Raw genomic sequence first — 23,955 nt, forward strand, 5'->3', positions numbered from 1 at the left:
TGTGCCTATAGCTGTTAAAGTGAAGAAGCAGAGCTACTAATGACGATAATTCAATGGGCTTATAAATGAAGCCCATTGAATTATTCAAGCAAAAGCTTGAGTTTACAAAATCAAGACTCTTATTATTTGTATGTAGTGTAAACACGAAAGCTCTCCGTGCATCACTGCAAATAACAAAAGCTGTCAGCCTAATAGGTTGCAATCAGCATTTTCCCCAAATGTCAGTGTTAAATTGGGATCTGCTGCTGCCAGTCAAGTCAAAACAATCCCCTTCTCCATCGAAAACTGGCCAGCTAATTCTGCACAGCTTTCAAGAAGAGTTCAGGTGAACCAGTGCTCTTCTTCATACACCGGATGAAACTACAGATGTCTTCTGCACAGCATTACTCTGGTATGAGTGGGTAGGATCCATGAATGACTTCCTGGTTTTTGGGCCCACTAACGGGGCATGCTATGAGGGGGGAATGTTTGGTTTGGATTAGTTTAGCTGTGTTGATCATTTGCATTAACGAATGGCAAGCTATGACAAGAAAACACAGTAGCCTATGACTAGAACTTAGTCTGCAGCTAAGCCATTTGGACACATTGTTCAGTTTACTGGGAAGCGTTGGTGGCAAAGAGGATAACAATGGGACTTGATGAGGCTGTAACAGTTGTGAACTTTATTAAAGATAAACCTACCAGTGCATGCCTCTTCACTATTTATGTGAATGGATGGATACTTGACAGTGGCTGTATTGTACATGACAGTCTTGTACATGAGTCTTTGAATAGCTTGTTTAAGCTTAAGGAGGCAAAAATGCTAAGTGTGCTTCTGTTCTTGCCAAATACTTTACAAGTGCTGGCTTGCTCTAAATGCTTCTCTCCTGTGGCCGAATATGAACTCTACATGAAGCCTTCATTGCAGGTATGATTCTCCACCAAACATCTCTGGGATGATTTAGTTAGGGATTGGCCCTGCTTTGAGCAAGGGGTTGGACTAGATGAGCTCCTGAGGTCCCTTCCATCCCTGATATTCTATGATTTCTGGTTTGTGTGAGGAAGGATTACCAATAAGTAGCATGTACAGTTTAGCAAAAGGCATGTTCTTTATGAACCAAACTCTTCTGCTCTAGTTCTTATTGGAAAATAAAATCCCATTATTACCTTGTTGAATATGATCTGCTTCTGTTTAACCTATGTGTTCTCAACTGGGGGTTGCCCTCCCTCTTCCCACTAGGGGGTCATAGAATCATAGAATATCAGGGTTGGAAGGGACCCCAGAAGGTCATCTAGTCCAACCCCCTGCTCGAAGCAGGAGCAATTCCCAGTTAAATCATCCCAGCCAGGGCTTTGTCAAGCCTGACCTTAAAAACCTCTAAGGAAGGAGATTCTACCACCTCCCTAGGTAACGCATTCCAGTGTTTCACCACCCTCTTAGAGAAAAAGTTTTTCCTAATATCCAATCTAAACCTCCCCCATTGCAACTTGAGACCATTACTCCTCGTTCTGTCATCTGCTACCATTGAGAACAGTCTAGAGCCATCCTCTTTGGAACCCCCTTTCAGGTAGTTGAAAGCAGCTATCAAATCCCCCCTCATTCTTCTCTTCTGCAGACTAAACAATCCCAGCTCCCTCAGCCTCTCTTCATAAGTAATATGCTCTAGACCCCTAATCATTTTTGTTGCCCTTCGCTGGACTCTCTCCAATTTATCCACATCCTTCTTGTAGTGTGGGGCCCAAAACTGGACACAGTACTCCAGATGAGGCCTCACCAGTGTCGAATAGAGGGGAACGATCACATCCCTCGATCTGCTGGCTATGCCCCTACTTATACATCCCAAAATGCCATTGGCCTTCTTGGCAACAAGGGCACACTGTTGACTCATATCCAGCTTCTCGTCCACTGTCACCCCTAGGTCCTTTTCCGCAGAACTGCTGCCTAGCCATTCGGTCCCTAGTCTGTAGCGGTGCATTGGATTCTTCCATCCTAAGTGCAGGACCCTGCACTTATCCTTATTGAACCTCATCAGATTTCTTTTGGCCCAATCCTCCAATTTGTCTAGGTCCTTCTGTATCCTATCCCTCCCCTCCAGCGTATCTACCACTCCTCCCAGTTTAGTATCATCTGCAAATTTGCTGAGAGTGCAATCCACACCATCCTCCAGATCATTTATGAAGATATTGAACAAAACCGGCCCCAGGACCGACCCCTGGGGCACTCCACTTGACACCGGCTGCCAACTAGACATGGAGCCATTTATCACTACCCGTTGAGCCTGACAATCTAGCCAGCTTTCTACCCACCTTATAGTGCATTCATCTAGCCCATACTTCCTTAACTTGCTGACAAGAATACTGTGGGAGACCGTGTCAAAAGCTTTGCTAAAGTCAAGAAACATGTCCATCCTGCTCTTCCCATGTAGCTAAATGGAAGGAAGGACCCTGATGTTGAGCCAGTATATACTGTATCTCCTTTACAGAGGTGTTGAAAGTTAAAGCTTTGTAAAATGCTTTGGAATCGTTCAATGAAAGTTGCTATAAAAGTGGAAACAAAATATTGATTGCTCTTCCAGCAATTACTGATGGTATCTTCTCTGGCTTTCTAGAGTGGAAACCTAACTGTTTTTTGTGTAACATTCAGTGTGACCTTTCAGGATATTTCACTGCCAACATTTGGCCAAGTTTGGGCTTGTTTAGAAACCGAATGCTACAGCTTTTAAGTAAGTACAGCTTTAGAAGAAAATTCCATTTAAAGGCAGGGTTCTGAAAAGTCATAGCAAAACATTTTTACATTTGTGACAAACACTGCCGTTTAGCTTTTTTCTACTGTCGTGATAGTTCTGTGAAGCAAACTTGAGTAACCTTTTTAATCACAAAACTTCAAACCTATTTCTCATTTTAGAAGAAAATGAGGCTTGCTGGATATGTAAGCTATATTTTATATATAACATATAGCTTATTGATTTGTATTATGGTAGTGCCCAAAGCCTGCTGTGCTGGATGTTGTGCACACGCAGAGGAAAGAATGGTTTCCTGCCCCAAAGAGCTCCCAATGTAACTGGAAATATGTGAGTGACGAAGGAGTCCCGGCACAAGGGTCGGAGGTTAACGACATATGGGACTATATCAAAACATATTGGCTTAAACTTCAGAGCATCATCTTATGTACTGCTGTCTCTTTCATCTGTAACTCTTGTGGAAGGCATTGTCAGAATACCAGATCATGTAGAGACTTAAGCCAAATAGTTTTTTCTGAAATCTTTTATATTTTCTATAAACAAGTTCTGTTTTTAAGTTTTGCTGCCTTTTTTGTTGGTAGCTGAATGTTAGTTGATTAACAGGAGTAATGTATTTTATATTTGGTTCTGTAGTTTGACTTTCTCAGAGCTGCTGGTAATAGCATTTTTGCTTGCACTTACTCACTACCGTATATGGGCATGTAAATTGCAGACGGTCTGGCCTTTCAACCAATGTCAGTTTCCAGTGTGGCCAGAAACAGGAAGAGTAGTGGTTTGGAGCATCTCATCTTATAAAAAAAGAAAAAATTCTGTATAAGTAGTTGAAGAGGAAATAGAGCCTTGGGCTCAGCCAGTGCATTTCTGGTTGATTAATAGCATGCCTTCAGAGGACAGTTGGTGGGTGGAGCGAAGACATAAGTCTGAAAACAGCATTTCTAATGTCGTCTATATTACAAAATTAAGTTGACCTAACTTAGTTGGCATACAGCCACCACAGTAATTACATCACTTGTGTGTGTCTACACTTTGCTCCTTGTGTCAGCGGTGCGCATCCTCACCGGGCGTGCTTGTATTGATTGTACTGTCAGTGTAGGGCAAGGGGACAGCTCCTGAAAGCCAGTAACAGTCGACATAACCAACGCAGTGTCTACATTGACACTATGTTGACCTAACTGTTAGGTGTTTGGCTGCATATTCTTTTTGCGTGCTGTACTGGTGTTGGCCAGATAGCCTGTACAGCAGGCTCCAATTGAACTGCCCAATAAATCCACAGACTCGGTTCATAGCAAAGGCACTTGGTCAGGTTTACTGTCAATGAAGCACAGTCCTAATGCCCTGGCTCAATGGTTGCAATACGCTAACACATGTATGCCCGTTGCAATGGACTAGCTCAATTAATGGCAGACTTTCCATTATCCCTTAGGCCAGCCAAGGACGCTCCCTGTGAGATATCTTTCTATACATTAATACAAACAAATTACTTACTGTCCCTCTAATGTAGTTAGTTGACACCCTCTGACATAGCCAGTTGCCACACATTACCTTGTATATTTTTATTTATTACACGGTCCTTCTGACCTTATTTTAAGGATGGTTTGCGTGTTTTTCATCTTTAGGGAATGTGTTGGTATTGAGGTGTTTTGGTACCACCCTTTTGGAATGTGTTTGCGTGAATGCTCTGTACCTAGCACCTCTTAGGAATGTGTGTTTTTTGCAATATTAGCTCTGTTTTTGCCAGTTTTTGTGAGCAGGGCCTGCTTCTAGCTCAGTCTGATTTTTTGCTTTATATTAGCAAAGTTTTGACCACTACTTTAGCTTAGGCCTCACACCAGTCCTCTGACACAAGGCATTATGTCTTAGGCTTTCTTTCTGCTACACTAACTACCTTGACCCTATGCTGCTTGTGGAGGTGGAGTTAAGTCGACATAGCGGGGCAGTTGTGTCGTCGGGAGCAAAATTTAAGTGTAGACATTTCCATAAGCTGCCTTGCGTCGACCTAACTTTGTAGTGTAGACAAGACCTAAGATAGCTAATACTGGCCTTTGAACAGCTGGCTTATTGCTAGTATGAATGGAATTTGCAGATAGTGAAATCTAGAGGGGTTTTTTTATGTCAATCAACTCTGGGTGAAAAGAGCCTTCAGCTAGTTTGTAATAAAGAGAACATCTCAAGTATACAGAAGTCGAACTTCTTTGAAATTCTTGATATTTAATATATGTACTCCCCTTTCTCCCTCTCCATCAAGTTCAGTTTTAATGTTGTATATATTTCAGTTCTAAATCACAAAAGTTTCAGATTATCGCATGCATTTGAAATTGGGCTGAGGTATAGCTTCGGTCTTCATCTACACTGGCGTAGTCAATAGGCATACCACAGTTCAAATCCAGACTGTCAGAAGCTTTTCAGTGGGACACGGAGGCGAGGCGATGCATGGGCAGGGTATTCAGGATCACATGTCTTTACCTCCTCCTACCGTGGCCCCAATTGCTCCGGACACTTCTGGAGGAGGCAGCATTTTCCATGTGTCTGTGCAGCACAGGGAGGGACCAGGGCAGCTGGCTGAGTCCCTCCTCCCCGGGCTGCTTTTCCTTCCCTTCTGCTGGAGTCCCAGCGTTGCTGCCTGCTTTGCAGACCATCTACAGGTGAGAGGCAATGCATGATACAGCAGCAGGAAAAGCAAAGCAGCTCCGTGTTGGGGATGGAGGAGCTGGAGGAGCTCAGCCAGCTATCCCACTGCTTCCTCCCTCCCTGTGCTGCATGGAGAGTGCTTCTGCCATGGGGAGTGCTGCCTCCTTGCTTCAGGGAGTCCTGCGAAATCAGGGGGGCATGTGACCTCCCCCCAAGAACCTTTCATTTGTGGCCCCTCACCCCACTAGCCACTGCCATGTGTCGCTGCTGAGCTGGAGCCATGTGGCGGTCCCTGGAGTTTCCTGCCCCCGAGCCGTCCCCAGAACTCCACCCCCATCTATGCTATCCCAGGTACCAAAGGGACATTGCACCACTAGCAGGATCGTAGTCCAACAGCTTCATCTCCTGGCTCCAAGCTCAAAAGTACTCATTCAGACCCTGCTTTTCTGCCCAGATCCCAGCCCATACTCATTCTTCTGCCCCAGCTCTGCTATTTGGCTCAATTTGGGGCCATGGAGGAACTTTGGGGGGGGAGTGGGCGGCAATGCCAGATGGCTCAGGCCAGCCCTGTGCGTCCCGTTTTTAGTTTAGGGAAGTAGTCACCTTAGTCTCTGGGCTGGGTGGGAGGACAATCGGGGGTTAGGGATAGGGTTGCCAGATATCCAGTTTTTGGCTGGAATGTCCAGTCAAACAGGGAAAACGGGCAGAATCCAGTTAGCATAGATAAAGTCCAGTTACTTGCAGTTCTTCCATCAAGGGGCTGGAAGAGCAGCAGGAGCTGCTCCTGGATGAGCCACTCTGTTTAGCAGCTGTCGCTTTTACCACCCCCAAGCCTGCTGGAGAGAACTGGCTGGCTACTGGACTGGGCTGCAAAGCAGGTACTGGTGCCATCCGGGGGGGGAGTGTTAACATTACTGTCCCGTCCCCCCCCAGTCTTGCTGTGTCCTGATTTCCCTGGCCCCTCACTCCAGGGATGGACACCCGCCCATCTTGCTGTGCCCCGATTTCCCCATTCCAGCCCTTTGCTCCGGGGACAGATCCCCCCCACACCTCGCTGTGCCCTGATTTTCCCACCCCAACCTCTTGCTCCAGGGACGGACCCCACCCCGCTGTGTCCCGATTTTTTCCTAACCAGCACCTCTCTCCGGGGACTGACCCCTGCCATGCCCCACTGTGCCCTGATTGGGCAGGCTCCATGTCAGCTCCTCCCAGCCTGGCTGTGCAGGTGGCAGGTGAGCCCCAGGGGATGGGGGAGCAAACCATGGGGGGGGGGGTGGAGATACAATGTTTCGCAAAGTATATTTAGGTTAGCTTGTTTGACTTAACTTAAAAGCATTACTGTGTGGTTGAAAATACACTTATGGCAAAACCTGCAAGATCTGTTTCTGATAAACAACTTTCTTCTGTGAATTTATACGGTGATTGTTGTCTCTTATTACCATAATTTTGCTTAACTTTTGTATAACATTAATTCACATACAAACTCTATGATTGTCTCAAAAGCCAAAGAATTCTGAGTTTTTAAACATGAGGTGTTTTTAAAAATGAAGACACACGTGTAATCTTAAATTTCTTAACTTCAATTACAGAATTTTAAAAAAAATTCTAAATTTGCTATCTAGACAATTCAAAGTGGGACTGAAAAATGTTTTCCTTTTGAAACAATTAAATCAGGGTTTAAGTTGCAAGTTTTCTTTTAAAATGTGCATTTGTTCTGAGTTTTTCACTCTTCTAAAAGTACTTGTAATAAATTTAAGAAATTCTGAGCCAACTCTTAACCAGTCTTTTCTCGTTAAACTGTTAAATAACCAATCTCTTCTGAATTATAGAACTTCTCCTGTAAATGTGAAACTAATTTTAAATGACAGGTTTCAGAGTAGCAGCCATGTTAGTCTGTATCCGCAAAAAGAAAAGGAGTACTTGTGGCACCTTAGAGACTAACAAATTTATTTGAGCATAAGCTTTCGTGAGCTACAGCTCACTTCATCTGATATAAAATCCCCCTACTGTATTTTCCACTGCATGCATCCGATGAAGTCAGCTGTAGCTCACGGAAGCTTATGCTCAAATAAATTTGTTAGTCTCTAAGGTGCCACAAGTACTCCTTTTTAATTTTAAATGTTGTCTTTAAACTTTATTTTACATTGTTGTCTAGAATAATCAAACATAATTTTGTATAACCATAAATATTTAACTCCAACTAAGCTGTAAAAAGCCAACATTTGAGTTTGTAATTTATACTGATTTGCATTGTACAAATAGAAAAGAATCAAAGCAAAGCATAATTAGTTGTGCCTCTTAGTGTATTTGTATCCTTTCCTTTAGACTTTTTTGGTAAAGTCATTCAAAATGTGTTTAAATGGCTATACTTACTCTCTTCCTGTTCTAATTTACATCTTCCAGTGGGATCTGTGCTAGGAAAATCATTAAAATGGCAGGTCCTTGATATCTATCATGAATTTTTTTAGTACCACTACCATCAGCCTATTAATCTGAATGCTTTCAATGTAAAATCAATAGCAAAGTCCCAGTTGACTTCAGTCAGTGAACATGGACTGAAGATACCAAAATAAGAATTTATTTTAAACAAACAAAAACTCCCTATCTGTTGGAAATTTTTATGCTTAGTAAATACTTAGTTTTCTAAGATATTACAATAAGTTAATGGTTTGGTATATTTTTCTTAAATACCTATTTATAAAATTATTCTGTTCTTGAATGGGTGGCTGTTATGGAAGGTTTGATAGCCTATTTTCAGACTTTTTCTAAGACTTTCTGTACTCAACAAAACAAAACAAAAAATTTGATACTAGAAAACTAGTCAGTATTCCTCAGTAAAACCCTTGCACCAAATAAGGGAGCACCATCTGTCCTGGAAAGAATAAAAAGGACCATTCAGTTCTGGGAAGAAGATATAATTAGTACTGAAAATTCCTCTTTAGTAATGATAAAACTATTTCTTTTCAGTAATGTACCTGTTTATTGAGCTCTGACAAACTATAGAATCCATTATTCTGGTAATGAAAAATTGAAACTAGAAAGTATTATCCATGTTATAGCATACATCTTGCTAACTTTAGGCTTAAAATAGTACAAAGCATTAAGTTATTCTAAAAAGCCACTTCCAGGTAAACATAAACTCAAGCTTTCACTAGGCTTTTGAATAAATCAGTGTTTTCTTTAATGCTATGAAACAACTCAGCTTTTTCAAGGATTGGCAATCTGTATGTTATATTTCATACCATTGTTTGTGAGAGATTAATCCTGGACACAAGTGAGAGAGAATGTCAGATCCTTGAAGAGTTGGCCTTGTCCTGGATTAGTGGATTGGAGACAGGGATTGAATTAGTGCAGCTGCTCTTAATAAAATGGCTAAAACAGCATAAGTCATCAGTTGAGCCACTCGATGTCAGCTTTGTTTTGTATGAAGACTGTCATATTTTTAAAAACTAAGAAATTGCAGTATGAGTACAGATTGGGGTGAAGTGGCCTAAAAAGTGTTTGCAGGATCAGACCCTTTAAGCAGGTTTGTAATTTTGAATAGTTCCATTGATGTAAATCGGACTCGTGCTTTGCAGCATCAGGAGCCAACACTATTTTTATTTTTAAATAAATGCTCTTAGTAGAATCAACTCGTCATATCAAAACAAACTTGCTTCAGTGTTAACAAGCTTACACTTTTAGTGAACTAAGTTATTTTGACATTTTTTCACATCTATACAATCCAAATTTTTGAAAAATAGGAGCTTGGTTATACTGAAACTAGAAGTGCTTTACTGATGAAAGAATATTAGTATACTATACTGGCAAAACTGTGCTTTATACCAGTGCAAAAAAACACTGACACAAACATAACAGATATGCCAGTATAACTGCACGTATACTAGGGGCTTCTGCTCTCACAGCTGTGTCAGGAATCGCACTAGAGTCCTGTGCAGGACTTTTTTTTAATCCCTTTCCTGTCCCACAATACTCACTACCACCCGCTCCTACATTGTTTCTTGCATTTTTATCATGCTCCCACCTGCAAAAAACTTTAGATTCCACAAGAGAGACAGATTTTCCCCATGCTACTAAAAACCCAAACAGTCAGTTAACATATATTATATAAAATATATAAACAGAATTCAGACAATTTTTACCACTAAAAGAATAAAACAAATCTTGCGTAAACCATGTAAAAAAATACTTTAACTTATGTTATAGTAGACATCAAATCTCTTTCTACCCTTGCTTCAATTTAAGTATTTAAACCTTTATATTAAAACCTTTAAAAAACAAAGGAAAATTTGCTGTACATTGCTGAAATTCTATTATTGACAAATTGGTGAGAGATTTAATGTTTTCCCACAAATTACTGCAGTCTGTTTTTTGGTTTTTTTGTTTGTTTGGTTGGTTTTTTGCCCACCCAATCCCACCTGCAACAAAGTACATTTTTCTGCTACTATGGGAGCAGGATCCCAGTCCCACTGCTGGGCTCTGTATCAGTGGTTCTCAAACTTCATTGCACTGTTACCCAACTCCCCATCCTCCTCTAACAACAAAATTAATACATGACCCTATGGCACAGGGGGCTCCATGAACTGCTAAGCTGCTCAGGCTTGGGCTTTAGCCCCATGTGGTGGGGCGTAGGCTTTGGCAAGGCTGGCATTAGACTCACTGGGGCACAGGGCAAAAAGCTCAAGCCCAAAGTGTGGGACTGAAGCCCAAGCCCCATGGGAACAAAGGCTTCGGCTTCAGCCCCTCATGGCAAGACTTGGACTTCGGCTTTCTGCCCTGGGCCCCAGCAAGTCTAACGCCAGCCCTGGCAACCCCATTAAAATGAACTTGCGACCCACTTTGGGGTCCTGACCCACAGTTTGAGAACTGCTGCTCTAGATCATACCTCTTATAAGCTGTCAATAACTGGTAGAAGTCTGTGGTGTAGACACAGCTGTAAGCTCCTAAGCTTGTGTTTAGATGGGACCTTCAAAAAAAACATTTAAGTGACCTGCAAGGATCAGGCCTATTGACTTGAAACTGCAAACCCTGATGGAATATAGTCTGAAGCATTTCAGCTTTCTTGATTTGTGAAAATTCAGTATATTGGAAAGCAGTACTCTATAGCGCACATAGCACAGGTGCAATTTTCTGTTTGAGTTTGTGGTGGTCTTACAGTAATGATGTTAATGAGGTCTTGGTTTTGTCTGTTTCGGCATAGATGAGCTTTAAGTGTGAAGCTTCTTCCTAGAAAAAAAAAAATCTGAAATTCTGGTAATTAAAGAAACGAGTACGAAACTTCCACTTCAGTTTAATACTACAAAATGGAACAAATACCCCTTTCTGTTAGGTTTTGTGCAGACAAAAGACGGCCCTTTCCATAGAGAACTTCCAATGTAGAGGCCTGATTCTATTAGAGAGAGAGCTATTTCCCCTGCCTTGGCATTACAAAGGGACCTTATAGTGATTGCAAATTATATTATGAATTGCAAGCTCTACAACTTGGGTCTTGTTACTTATTGTATCCCTTCTCTCCTCCTCTGTGTTGCATATGATAGCCTCCCTCTGTGTTGTCCCCTGTGCTTAGAAACAACTCCTAGTCCCTGTTCCTGGTATGTTCAGAGACAAAAATAGTTTTGGGAATGTGGATTGTATTGAATAGTGGGATTTGGAGGACTTTATATTTTAGACGTTAAAACCATACAAAATAGAACTGATTTGTTTTGCATGGATGGACACTGAGTTTTGGAAGTCTTGATATTTACATATTTTTATTTCCTTTGATGTATAGTTGTATAAGAATATACTTTTTATTTTATCTAAGGTGCACATAGCAGCGAAGTTCATCATTCATGCTCCTCCTGGGGAATTTAATGAGGTGTTCAATGGTGAGTATCTTTGTGCTTCCCTGCTCTGGATCTAACTTGTTAATGCATTTCAGATAGAGTGAGTGTGTGTGTGTGTGTTTAATAACTTTAAATAAGCTGTCGGAGATTAGGTGTTCATTGTTTTTGTTTTTTCACCCTTCTCTGCCATTTCATGCTGTTTATCTTCAGTCACTGCTTTGTGGGGATGAGACCTTGCTTTGCCACCATTGCCAGTTCTGCAATACTGACAACTGCTAATAGTGTTTGATCTGATGAAAAGAAGGATACTTCAGTTAACTGCTCATGCTTTGATATATACCTAGGCTAGACACTCCAGGTTTTTTTGACCTTGCTGAAAAATACCTTGTTGTATATTGGGTGTGGTTAGTTGGAGGCAGGTGGGGGGAGGTTTTAAGAGCTGGTTGGGTTTTTTAAGTATATAAAATGCAGTGTTTAAAGTGAAAATGTTTATGAATAAATGTTAAACTGACCTTGTGCTGATATTTTTTTAGACTTCATTATTACTGTTGTTGTGGGGATAAGCTGCAGGGGGGAAGGTATGGAGTGGGAGGCTGTGAGATCAAAGGGAAATGTAGTGAATCAGTAGTTTTAGGGTTGGGGGGGAAGGTGAAATGGGTGGGGGTGGGGAACATGGAGGAGTGATATTGAGCTGTATTCCTCTATTTTGGAATGAGATGGCTCTGAGGCATGAGTGCCCAAGGTATGGTGATAGGGTACAGGAGATGTTGGGGATATAGAGGAAGGAGGCAGGGGAGTACATTAAGGGGACAGCCTAAAAGGGAGTGTGTGGAGGAGGGTGTATTGGAAGGTGTGTGGGGGTATGGAAGAGGGCAAGATCTGGGAGAGTATGATATTGAGGGTAGGGCACAGAGGAGGGTAGAAGGCCGGCATTGAAAGGACAGTTATACATGATGGTATAGGTGGGAGGTGTGGATGTAACCAAGATGGTACATAAAGATGGAGACATAGAAGAGTAATGAAAGGAACAGGAGACAGGAACAAGCAGCCCCCTGTTGTCATTTAAAAAGTTAAACTTACTTTTTAGGTATAAAACTTGGGGTTTTCCATGTGGATAAATCTCCCATATTTTACCTTCTCCTTCCCACAAGCCTCATGAATTTGCGAAAAACCCTATAGAAATTATAGAAAAACCCTGCTTTGAGCCATGGTTGAGAGGGCTTTCCTTCAGACACTATACACCAACCAAAGTTTTAATGTACAGTGGAAAAACAAATTCCAAAGTCTGTTAAATAAATTTGGTAATTTTTTAAGTACACAAAGATTCCATCTCCTATTCTAGGTATCAGTTTCTGATGATCTGATCATTTTGGTCCTTATAAATATTTGGGTGAGAGGAGCGAATATTAAGGGTTAGGTGGCATAATAGTAACATTAGTCATTCAGATGAGGAAATATTTTAAATTGTTCTTTTAAATTAAAATCTGAATTTCAGATTTGCAGATGGGAGCATATATTAGGTTTTATTTTCAATTTTAACCCTATAACCAGCCTTTTACATTTTAATGTATTCTGTACTGAACAGTATTGTGATTAACTTTGCATATAGATATTTCACGTGAAAGCATCCACAAAGTGGTGATTTATCAGGTTAGGATTTTACTGGCATAGGAGTGTAGATTTTCTTTGTCTAAAAATAATTCTTAATATTTAAGAATGTAAGAAGTTACTTGCAATTCAGTTTCTGATCCACCTGCGGATTTGAAATCTGGATTGAAATATATGTTCAGGTTAGCAAAGTCGTCTAGGAGTTTGGAACGGGGCAGGGAAAATACAATAAATTAAAATTAACTATGTATACAACACTAATCACCACTGTCAAAAACTGTACTTAGAGTCTATGGCTAGACTGCTGTACGATCTTTAGTAATCTTGAACGCTTGTCTGTAGACAAGTGGAGCCATTACACAGCTCTTGTGGCTAATCCAGCAGTTTTCTAGATTGTTGATCATGCCTCTTCTATAGTATGGCTTATATCTAGGGGGCCTACCAAATTCATGGTCTATTTTGGTCAATTTCATGGTCACAGGATTTTAAAAATCATAAATTTAATAATTTCAGCTCTTTAAATCTGAAATTTCATGGTGTTGTAATTGTAGGGGTCCTGACCCAAAAAAGGAGTTGTGGAGGAGTTGCAAGGTTATTGTAGCAGGGGTTGCCATACTGCTACCCTTACTTCTGTGCTGCTGGTGGTGGCGGTGCTGCCTTCAGAGCTGGGCAGCTGGAAAGCAGTGGCTGCTGGCCAGGAGCCCAGCTCTGAAGGCAGAACCACTGCCAGCAGCACAGAAGTAAGGATGGCATGCCATGGTATTGCCAACCTTACTTCTGCGCTACTGCCTGCAGAGCTGGGCACCCAGCCAGCAGCAGCTGCTGCTCTCCGGCCACCGAGCTCTAAAGGCAGTGCAGAAGTAAGGGTGGCAATACCGTGACACCCCGCCCCCCCCCCACCCTACAAGATAACCTTGTGACCCTCCTGAAATTCCCTTTTTGGTCAGGACCCCCAATTTGAGAAATGCTGGTCTCCCCCCGTGAAATCTGTATAATATAGGGTAAAAGCACACACAAGACCAGATTTCACCAGGGGAGGCCAGATTTCATGGTCCATGATGCTTTTTTTGTGGCCGTGAATTTGGTAGGGCTCTACTTATATCTGCTTACCTACTTGCTGGGAGAATCCATTTTAGTCATCTGTCTTGCATCCAATTACTGTGAGTCATGATGGTGAAGTATCTATTATTTAACAGGTTTGCTACCTACTTCCACCCTTTCCGCCGCGCCCCCCCCCCCCCCCCCGGCCATTTTCTTGGGGAATAAGTTACATTTGATACTATGTAAATTAAAATTATTTTGTGGGCTAATTAAAATAAGAATAAATAAATCTTCTAACATCTTGAAAATAGTTTTAAGACTTAAATATTTTCTTTCAGATGTTCGGTTGCTGCTTAATAATGATAATCTTCTTAGGGAAGGAGCAGCCCAGTAAGTATCACATACTACACTTAGCATCTAAACACTTTCGGTCTTTCACTTTCTATTAAAGTTTTGTTACCAACAAGTGATCACAGTGATCTAACTTGTTAATTTCTGCACTTGTAACTCTGGCTGTGTGTTCATCAGAGCTAATAAACTAAACAGTTAGCGTTGGTCAATAGTTGTATTGGAGATGTCCAAGGAAAACTCGGGCGTTACAGAAGTAGTGTCGATGACTCTGTCATCTGTGCTCTGTCAATACTGAATCAGCCCTTTGAATATAGAAACCACATTGGAGCAGTTTTCTAAAGAGAGCACTGCTCCTATAAGTGCTGTCTCTTTGGATAAAGCAAAAGCAATCCTGTATCTTGTGTTCACTAACGATTCCAGAGCACTTTTTTGCAGGGGTGTTTATATATATATGAGAATATATTTATTTATTTGGGTAACTTACATCATGCCTATCTACAAATCCCCTTCCAGTTTCAGTTAGAGGTATTCTTCACTTGTCATAAAAAGTTGTATAGTGTTGCAGTGGTTGGCAAAGTTATCACTACAAAGTAAATTGTAAGTTTGAGCCTATTTGGGACTCTTGGATGAAAAATTATGCGTAAATATAAGTTTCCCAAAGATGGTGGAATGGGGGGTGATGGTGGAGGGGGAGGGATAAGTAGACTCTTACTTTATTTTCCCGTGCCATGGACCACATCTAGTGAACTTATACTTATCTCCATAAGTTTGGAGATTTTTACTCAAAAGGTTTCAGCTCTTGCATTCTGATAATACCTAGCTCTCTAGCACTTTTCATCTATAGGTCTCAAAGCTCTAGAAAGGAGATGAGTGTGATCCCTATTTTACAGATGGGGAAACTGAAGCACATAGTGGCAAAGTGACTTGCCGAAGGTCACCTAGCAGGGAAGTGGCTGAATAGAACCTAGGTCTCCTGAGTCTCAGTGCTCCTTCTGTTAGGCAGCACCATATCTCTAAACTGTTGGTTAACCCTGTCAAGATTTTTGAATGGTTAATACTCATGCCCTCTATGCTAAAAGCTTTCTGTGTATATAGCAACACTATACATTAAAAATTACTTCAAAAATAGATTCCACCTTAGAGGACAGAAATTTTCATTCTCATTTGGAATAAATAGACTTCTTGGATTCTGCACACTTTTTTTGTGTGCGCCCGCTTTGTGTCAGCGTATATATCCTGGGCACTTCAGCATACTAAACTAGTACACTGTTCTGTAAAATGTCTTTACTGTGCTATAGTATAGAAATTTATTGCAAAACAGGTGGTGTGGTAAACTTGATATGCATTTTTTTTTCTTTTAGTGCATTTGCACAGTACAATCTGGATCAGTTTACTCCAGTGAAAATTGAAGGTTATGATGAACAGGTATGGATACAGTGAAATATTAACTCATAACAGGTTTCTTAAAGTTTAAGGAGCATGCTATGATATTAGAACTTTTGCTTTTCTTTTCTTGCAAAAATATGCATTGGCTAATATTCCAAGTTAATAACCTGTTTATAATGTAAACCATAAAGAGCTACAATATAAGCAGTGTGAGGACACATGGCCTCTAATCCTGTAAGATGCAGAGTGAAGTCACCTAAACAATCTTAACTCTGCCCTATAGTTACATCATGAACAAAAAAAACCCCCTATCTTTTAAAAGTTAGATTAATGTAATATAGAATTTGAAATATTATTATGCACTAATTTCATGGACACTGGAAGACCTCCATTTAATGTATGAATTCTGCATTTGCTACAATGTGGGGTAAACTAGATGAGAACTCAAGGTTTGCTGCTGTTTAATATCTGTTTGCCGTTGCTGTGCATGAACTTAGTTCACATCTTATGTTTTAAAGCGTGAGATTTGGATGAGCCTCACCTTGGCACAGTTTAGTCTTTTTCCTTTGTTCGGTGGGGTTACACAGTACTGAATGGTGTAATGATGTCAAGACCAAACTCTGTGTGAAAAATAAATATTTTAAATAAAATAAAAGTAGGTTACAACTACAACTTTGTAATGCAGGTATTGATAACAGAACACGGTGATTTGGGCAATGGAAAATTTTTGGATCCAAAAAACAAGATAGCTTTTAAATTTGATCACTTAAGAAAGGAGGCTACTGATCCTAGGCCACATGAAGCTGAAAATGCGGTTGAGTCCTGGAGAAATTCAGTAGAAACTGCAATGAGAGCCTATGTGAAGGAACACTACCCCAGTGGTGTCTGCACAGTAAGTACTAGACAGCTATGAAATGATGGGGGATTGAAGTCTCCCTTGTCTGCTTATATTTTTGTCTGCAGGAGAATATTGGTACCTGAAATACAAGATAATGTAAACACAAAGTAAAGTCTAGTATAGACATGCCCTTAAATTGACAGGTGGGAATGTCTTCGGTTTTAGTGTTCTCATTACTCACCACTCTGCACCATCTACAATCGTATATTTTCTTTCTCTCCTTGTCCCCAACAACATGCTCCTGAAACTTCTGGGGGTATTGATTGTGCAGCATCGGCTACTCACTTGCCTCTTGAGACTCAGTGGTATCTCTTGTATTGCTCCAAGATCAAAGTGTGTGAGAATTTAGAGTAGTCCCAAATCCTGTTCTGCTTGTGACGGCAGAGATACCTGTCTGGCTAATGTCTGATAATGTTATTGATTGATTATATTTGTTTTTCTAAATCATATTAACATTATTACTTGAATTGTTGAGAACATTGTAAGCATTGTTCATGAAGACAAAGTCTCTGCCTTGAGGAGCTATTTAAAATCTAGTTGTCTGAATTTTGCATGCTGACTTATTTTTACTCTTATTTACACCTGCAATTAAACTCTTAATCTCAACTGGAAGAAAAAGCCAATTTGAAATCATAGCTAAATGTAATTTGGATGTGCAGTCTTGCAGGAGTTGGGGAACGGGGAGAGAACTCTTCAGCACCAGTGAGTCTCTATAAAATGTAGGCAGTTCTGCAGCAACAGTTCCTTCTCTTCTTCAGTTCTACATCTGTAAGGTTCCAAACATGAAGGAACTAGACTCTGAAGTACCATAAATTTTAGTGAACATTGATTTGCTATATCTTCTCTAGAGAATGTGTTGTTGGTAAGAAAACACAGATAATTATGGGGGTGAGTAAACAGGGATTGACGTTTCACTGTAACTAAGTGAACTCTGAGTGGAGTTAGAGATAAGGGAAAGAGACAAGGTTTGTAAGCTCAAAAGCTTGTCTCTCCCCAACAGAAATTGGTCCAATAGGAGATTTTAGAAAGACAAGGTGGGTGAGGTAATATCTTTTATTGGATCAACTTCTGTTTGAGAGACACATGCTTTCAAGCTCACCCATCTTTTGTCTCATATCCTGGGACCAACATGGCTACAGCACCACTGCAAACAATAAGGGAAAGATTCAGTTTGGAAGTGCAGTTTCTACAAACCTGCTGGGGGTAGGCCAAGTTACTATGGCTGCAGTCATCTATCTGTAAGCAAAGTGAAGAGGAGTTAACTCTTTTTGGGGGGGGGGATAAGGTTTTAGGTTTAATATTTAATGCCTCTTGTAGACTGGTATGAATAAATCTTGTCTTTGGTGTGTTGCTTTAAGATACATAAAGTGTACTCATGGCCTTTTTTTGGGCTGCTTTGGGGACACAATACAAAGTTTTGGGTATAGCATGGCAAGATAAAGGGAGAGAAAGCACTTGCCCCATCCTCAGCATTTAAAAGCAAAAGTGGGTAATGGTGGCGTCATAAAAATACAACCTTTCTTCGTTGTGGATCAGACTAGCACTTGATTCTGATATCAGTCATGCTAGGTGCTTTACAATTCCATTTCCTTAGATTTTTAGATCTTCTTTTTTTTCTTTTGTACCATTGTTTGCAGTGGACAAAATACTGAGGCATAGACATACTGAAACAAATATATACCTTGCTGTTGTACATTTGGTGTCTAACTGCTCTGTTTTCCTCTCCCCGAGTAAAAAGTTAAAATATCTGAAACCCAGCTATTGTTGCACTGTTCTTGAAGACTCGCTCATATGACCATTCATAGTTACATGGTTAAAATCCCTAGTTGCTGAGACACATCTAGTTTGTTGCTAATCTGAAAGTTTTATGTACTGCAGCATCTAAATTTTAGTTTGACCAGGTCTAATGATATTCCAAATACTGAGCCCTTAAATTTTCCTCCTTTGTAAATCATACAAGCACTCAAGGCATGGTTTAAAGCTAATTTATTGTCTGCTTTTGTTTATGCATAGAAATAATGGAAAGTGATTATAAAAATAAAATTCTGTAGTGTAATGTCACTGAATTATAGTACAATACAAGAGCTAAGTATCTTTTTAAAAATCTATCTTGCACAGGGTACTTATAATTTGGTTAAGGAATTCATTCAAAACTTGGCATGACTTTACTCTTTTATTTGCAATTAAGGTATATGGTAAAACAGTTGATGGACAGCAAACCATTATTGCATGCATAGAGAGCCATCAGTTCCAAGCAAAAAATTTTTGGTAAGTTCTTAACTGATCCTGTATTTGTTATATTTCACTATATTTAAGTAACTCTATCACAATCATATCCACTCATCCTCAGTATCTGATAGTGCGCCTCTTTTGATGGGAAGACGTTCCAGATCTGTTTTATGTGACTTAGAAGCTTCTATAAGGAGCTATGCAAAAAGCTTTGCTGCTAAAAGAAGCAAAATGGCAGGCTACTGATATGTTATTTTGCAGAGCATTTGGGAAATTCCCAGCCACGCTTTTGCCTGGACTTTCCAGTGATTTTTCTTTCTTGCATTTTTTCTTCCTTGACCACTGTTTCAGCCACTTATTTTTGGCTTTAAGACTCTGTCTTTTTCTCTTAGCTGTAAGATGTCAACAAAGAAAAGCAAATTGAGGACCAGGAAATTTACAGCTATTTTCCACTGGCAGAGGAAGAAATGTCAAAGGAGACTGTTTCACTTTCTATTTCTCCTAGCCAATCCCAGAAGCAGTCCTTTCACAGATGTAGGAGTATCCTAGGTTCACTCAGGCAACCAGTGGGGATTGAAAGCCTACTGTAGGATGTGGGCTCACTAATTTCCACCACTTAGCATTTTTCCTTTAAACTATCAGTAGCAAAGGCCTCAGTTACCCCAGAGGTACTAATGGTTCCTTTTTGTCAGGGAGATGAGCAGGATTCTTTCAGTAGTAATATTTAGCCTGTGTTTCACCCAACAGCTCCTTGGTCATGAGTCATTCACCACCAATTCCTCACAAGGTAAAGGGAAGAATAATCAGTGAACCTGATCAGTGATCAAAATACCCTCCCAGAGTCCAGCCATATACTGCCAGGCAAAACACAGTTCTGTGTCCCTCTCCTCACCCCCCCTCCCCCCAGTCAGTTTTGTTCAGGAAAAAGTGGGAAATTGGGAGGGGAGGGGAGCAAGACAAGCCATGGCTTCTGGAAATCTGTATCCAAGCTTCTTGAGAGAGTTTTTGCTAGCAGTAATACAGAGAGCTTTTTTTCAGAAATAAGGAGAAATGTCTTGTTAAGACTTTTTCTTCATGAGTCCTCTTGGCCATATCGGAGTCTATCGTAGAGCAACATGTGTCAGAAGGACAAGCTGTGGTGGCTAAGAAACTTCACCAGTCTTTCACATTCTCCAGCTCTTAAAACTTTCCAGGAATTTGTTTCTCCAGGTTAAGGGAAAACCAGCTTTCTCTCCCCCCCCCCCCCCCCCCCCAAATGAAGGAGCTATACAAAAAGTGAAAAATCCATTCGCTTTAACTTCTCCAAAAGAGCACACTGAATGAGAAGAGTATGTTTCAGAAACTCAAGCAAAACACTTGAGATGATGCAAAATGTCATCAGTTACTATTACTTTATTTTCACAGTAGGAAAGATTTAAGAGAGAAACTCAGAGCAGATATTTTTCCCATCAGTGTCAGAGGCTTTTTAATTCTTATGTACAACTCCCTGGAAGTTTTCCCATCAGAGTAGCACATTTGTTGCTATAGATATAGGTGCTCAAGCCTAATGACTACACCTTAGAGGGCCTAAAGTCTGAGAAGCCAGGGAATTTCCAACCTCTGTCATGCTATGAAGATGAGAGACCCAATAGTGGAATCTTGTATAATTTCCTCAAAAAAGCAGAATTAAAAATGATTAACTTTTCCTTATGTGGCTTTTTAATGTGTGTGTATATATATATAACACACACACACACAATATATTGTCTGTCTGTGTGTGTTCCCTCCCGTTAATTTGTTTACTCTTCAGGATGAGGTCCCATAGTGAGGATTTTTGGATGTGACTGGCAAAGAATGGAAAATGCCAGCATTTTAACTCATTTTCTCTGAATAGTCACATGCACTAGGCCTTTACCCACCAGATTTTGGCAAACAGTAAGCCAAAATCTGGTGTAAGTTGGATTTCTTTGGATTTCTCCTTTTTCTTCTGTAAAAGTTTCTGGTTAATAACTAAAATTAAATCACTCACAATTGTGTGAAGACTGTTTTGCAACATTGGAAGTGAACTTCTGGATAGCTTCAGAAGGAGTTGGGTCTGAGTTGCGTGCAATGGTCTATTATTTTTAAGGAAGAGTGTTCCACCGTTAGTTAGTGGATGTAATTGTTAGAGAACACTATTTCTCTATCTCTTGTGCTGTGCCCTCTTTGGTAACACGATATGCATGCACATCTTTCCATTCCCATCTACAAAGAGAGGTCTTACATTATTAGTTCAGGAAGCCAACATTAGATATGCATAATTATTCCAGTATGCATCTGTATCAGCCAGTGAGATGATTTGGTGCAATATAATGCCTTGAAGTCTGTTCACTTAACCAGCGGAGCTGATAAAATGTTCTGACTTATGCTGACTAGCTTATAAATGTGAATTAATTTGATCTTAATGTATCTTTGGTTAGAATATATTGACATAATACTGTTTTTAGTCCAAAAATATAAGTAACATTTAGATTCCAAATGGCTGTTTGAGGTTTTCTCTTAAAAGGAGAAATGGATACATAATACGAACAAAATTGACAAAGCTCACTAAGCTGCCCAGAACTCAGGCTACTGAGAAGGTGGAAGCCTGGAAGCCCTGATAGCCATATGGTTTGCGTTGGGGCTTCAAGGGCTGCTGTGCTTCCTGCTGTAGATCAGGGAAACTAGAGGTTCTCAGAGCCTGAGTTACCAGGCTCTCCCAGCTGCATAGCAGCCAAGCTGGCAGAAAAACAGGCAGACCTGCCTAGTCCAAGAGCCAATGAAATTGACATATTCCTGTGAAATGCGTTTTAATTTTTGTCAATGGAAATTTTCCAATGGAAAATTCTGTTGGAAAACAGCTGACAGCTAGTAAATAAAATAGATAGATTTCTAAAGACACATTACATAAAATCATTTTAAAAAGCAGTTGAAAGCCTTTGGTATGTGTGTAACAAGCTTCTAGAAATCCTTGGTTCAGCAATGATTACACAGTAATGTTTATAACTTAAATTATGATAACGCCTTTCACACTGAAGGATGACAAAGGACTTTACAAACCATTGAAATGACTTACTTTTTCACTAAAATGTAGGCTCTGCTGGAGTGAAATATTGCAATCATTTAACAACCTGCAGAATACTAGTTACCATCCTGTAACTGTTCAGGAAGTGAATATGTTCTTCACATTGAAACAAGAAGAATATTAGGTATGCAGAATGTAGTAACACAAGTTAGAGTTTTAGTTAGGGCACTGTGGTTAACATCTGTTTATAACGGATCCTTTGGCACTTCTTGTAGCTGAAAGATGTCAGGACCTCAGTATTATGGCACTTGTAGCATTACAGTGCCATCTGGCAGCCTAGCTGGGAAACTAGTGACTCAAGGAACACTGAACCAACAGCTTCTGCAGAACCTTATGCTCTCCACCCCACCCAAAGATAGCTAAGTACTTATCAAACCCTACCTTGCTTGGACTTTGAATTCTGAAAGTATAGCCTAAGGTATTATGGATTTGGGCATTAACTTGTCATCTGAAATACATTCAGTGGAGCATTTCTTCATCAATTTGTGTGGATTAATTATTTGGTCATCTTAAACTGTGTTTTGGTCTCTGTATTGTTACCTTCTGAAAGGGAATAAAATCTGTAGCTAATCTTCTTGTGGAAAGTGAGTTTATGCTGTACCCAAACGGTTTGTTTCTTAAACATGCACAGAGTAGAAATTGTGGCTGTCCTAATATAGCTTTTTTTCCTCCCTGACCAAATGATCCACTAACCTTTTCAGAAATGTATGCCTTGCAGGGAGGCAAAGTTTGAAATGTAGCCTACCTGTATTTCTGACATCTGGAAAGATACAATCTCCCCTTGAGTGGTTGGGAAGACTATTGCATTCCTTTGTAATGGAAGGAATGCCTACGGTTCTGGAGCTTTATATTTCTGTCAGAGCAGTCCAAAGCCTTAGCTACAGTTAATATTGTAGTGATTCATGGTGTTTTGGTATTTTTTTTAAATAAAAATGCAGATTCTAAAGCTAGCGAGCTGCAAAAAGGTGACTGTTACTGGAGATTTCCAGCAACAGAGTCTTCCTTTGCTCTAAACAGTACTCAGCTACACGTGCCCAATTGGCAAATAATTAATAATGAGGAACATTTTTAGAGACCAAGAAAATTAGAATGTTAGAATGGCTGTATGAATAAAAAATCATGCTCCGTATCCAAAAGCAGCAATAAGTGTTCCCACAGAGTCCCAGTTTTTCTCAACTGTTTGTGTCTTAAAACCATGAGCGATTTTCTTTTCTAAGAGTATTGCGTGTTTCCCATACTACCTCCCTTAGTGATCTCAAATTAAATACCAAGTGTGTCATTAGTAGTGCAAAACTAGGTGTTTGAAATTCAACGTTTTATTCAAATTATTTTCCCTGCCTTATTTATACCTGCTGTTTTTATTTTTAAGGAATGGCCGTTGGAGGTCAGAATGGAAGTTTGCAATTACCCCTTCAACCACTCAGGTGGCTGGCATCTTGAAAATTCAGGTAGGCTTATAATAAATTGTATACTTCAGCGTATAGTAGGTCTCTAGGTTTTTTTTTAACCACGGGAATCTCATGGTGATATAGCAACAGTAATAATTGTGGTGCAAGAAAAAATGGAGCAGATACACATTTCATTAATCATTCTGCGGTATTTTAAAATAAACTGGCATTAATTCTGTCTGTAAATATTCATTCATTCGTGCATTCATATATATATTATATTGTAAAAATGGATAATGGAGGGCTTTGGAAACTCATCCCATTTTGTGTGTTGTGGAGCGGGGGGTTGGGTTTTTGGGGTTTTTTTGTTGGCTCTCTTGCCTCCTGAATCAAAAGGGTTGGTGTCTTGTCAAAGAAGGCTGGATGCAGCTTTAGGCTATTTTCTCTTGAGGGCATAGGATGAGAGGAACATGCTCCTTGTTCCAGGAGTTGTATGTTGCTTCTACAATGCAAATAGAAACACTTTCTAAAAAAGGATTAAGAATCAGCGTTTACACTATCAAAAAAGTCAAACATTTCCTTGAATACCATACCAGACTCATTACAAGAGCAGCCAAAGTAATGAATACATATATACATTAGAAATCACTAACGTACATCCTTACCAGACCCTATGGGAAGGCAGAAACTCTTTCCCAAAAGAGTGATTGTTGGAGCCTCTACTAGAGGAATCCTGATGCCTGTGTTTTATGATTTGCTGTGCATCATGGGCAGAGTTTGTCTCTTTTTCAATAAATGT

The 23,955-nt window shown here is 40.1% G+C and overlaps 1 protein-coding gene across 1 annotated transcript in view; it reads left to right on the plus strand.

Moving 5' to 3' along the window:
- CAPZA2 (capping actin protein of muscle Z-line subunit alpha 2) overlaps window positions 1–23,955 on the plus strand; it is a 45,112-nt gene that overhangs the window by 15,454 nt on the left and 5,703 nt on the right. The window contains exons 2-7 of the mRNA XM_074942296.1: window positions 11,152–11,215; window positions 14,161–14,212; window positions 15,535–15,598; window positions 16,245–16,451; window positions 18,646–18,725; window positions 23,138–23,216. Coding sequence (XP_074798397.1) covers window positions 11,152–11,215; window positions 14,161–14,212; window positions 15,535–15,598; window positions 16,245–16,451; window positions 18,646–18,725; window positions 23,138–23,216 — 546 coding nt within the window. The remainder of the gene's footprint in view (window positions 1–11,151; window positions 11,216–14,160; window positions 14,213–15,534; window positions 15,599–16,244; window positions 16,452–18,645; window positions 18,726–23,137; window positions 23,217–23,955) is intronic.

The sequence above is a fragment of the Natator depressus genome, chromosome 1 (genome assembly GCF_965152275.1).
Source record: "Natator depressus isolate rNatDep1 chromosome 1, rNatDep2.hap1, whole genome shotgun sequence".
Taxonomy (NCBI): domain Eukaryota; kingdom Metazoa; phylum Chordata; order Testudines; family Cheloniidae; genus Natator; species Natator depressus.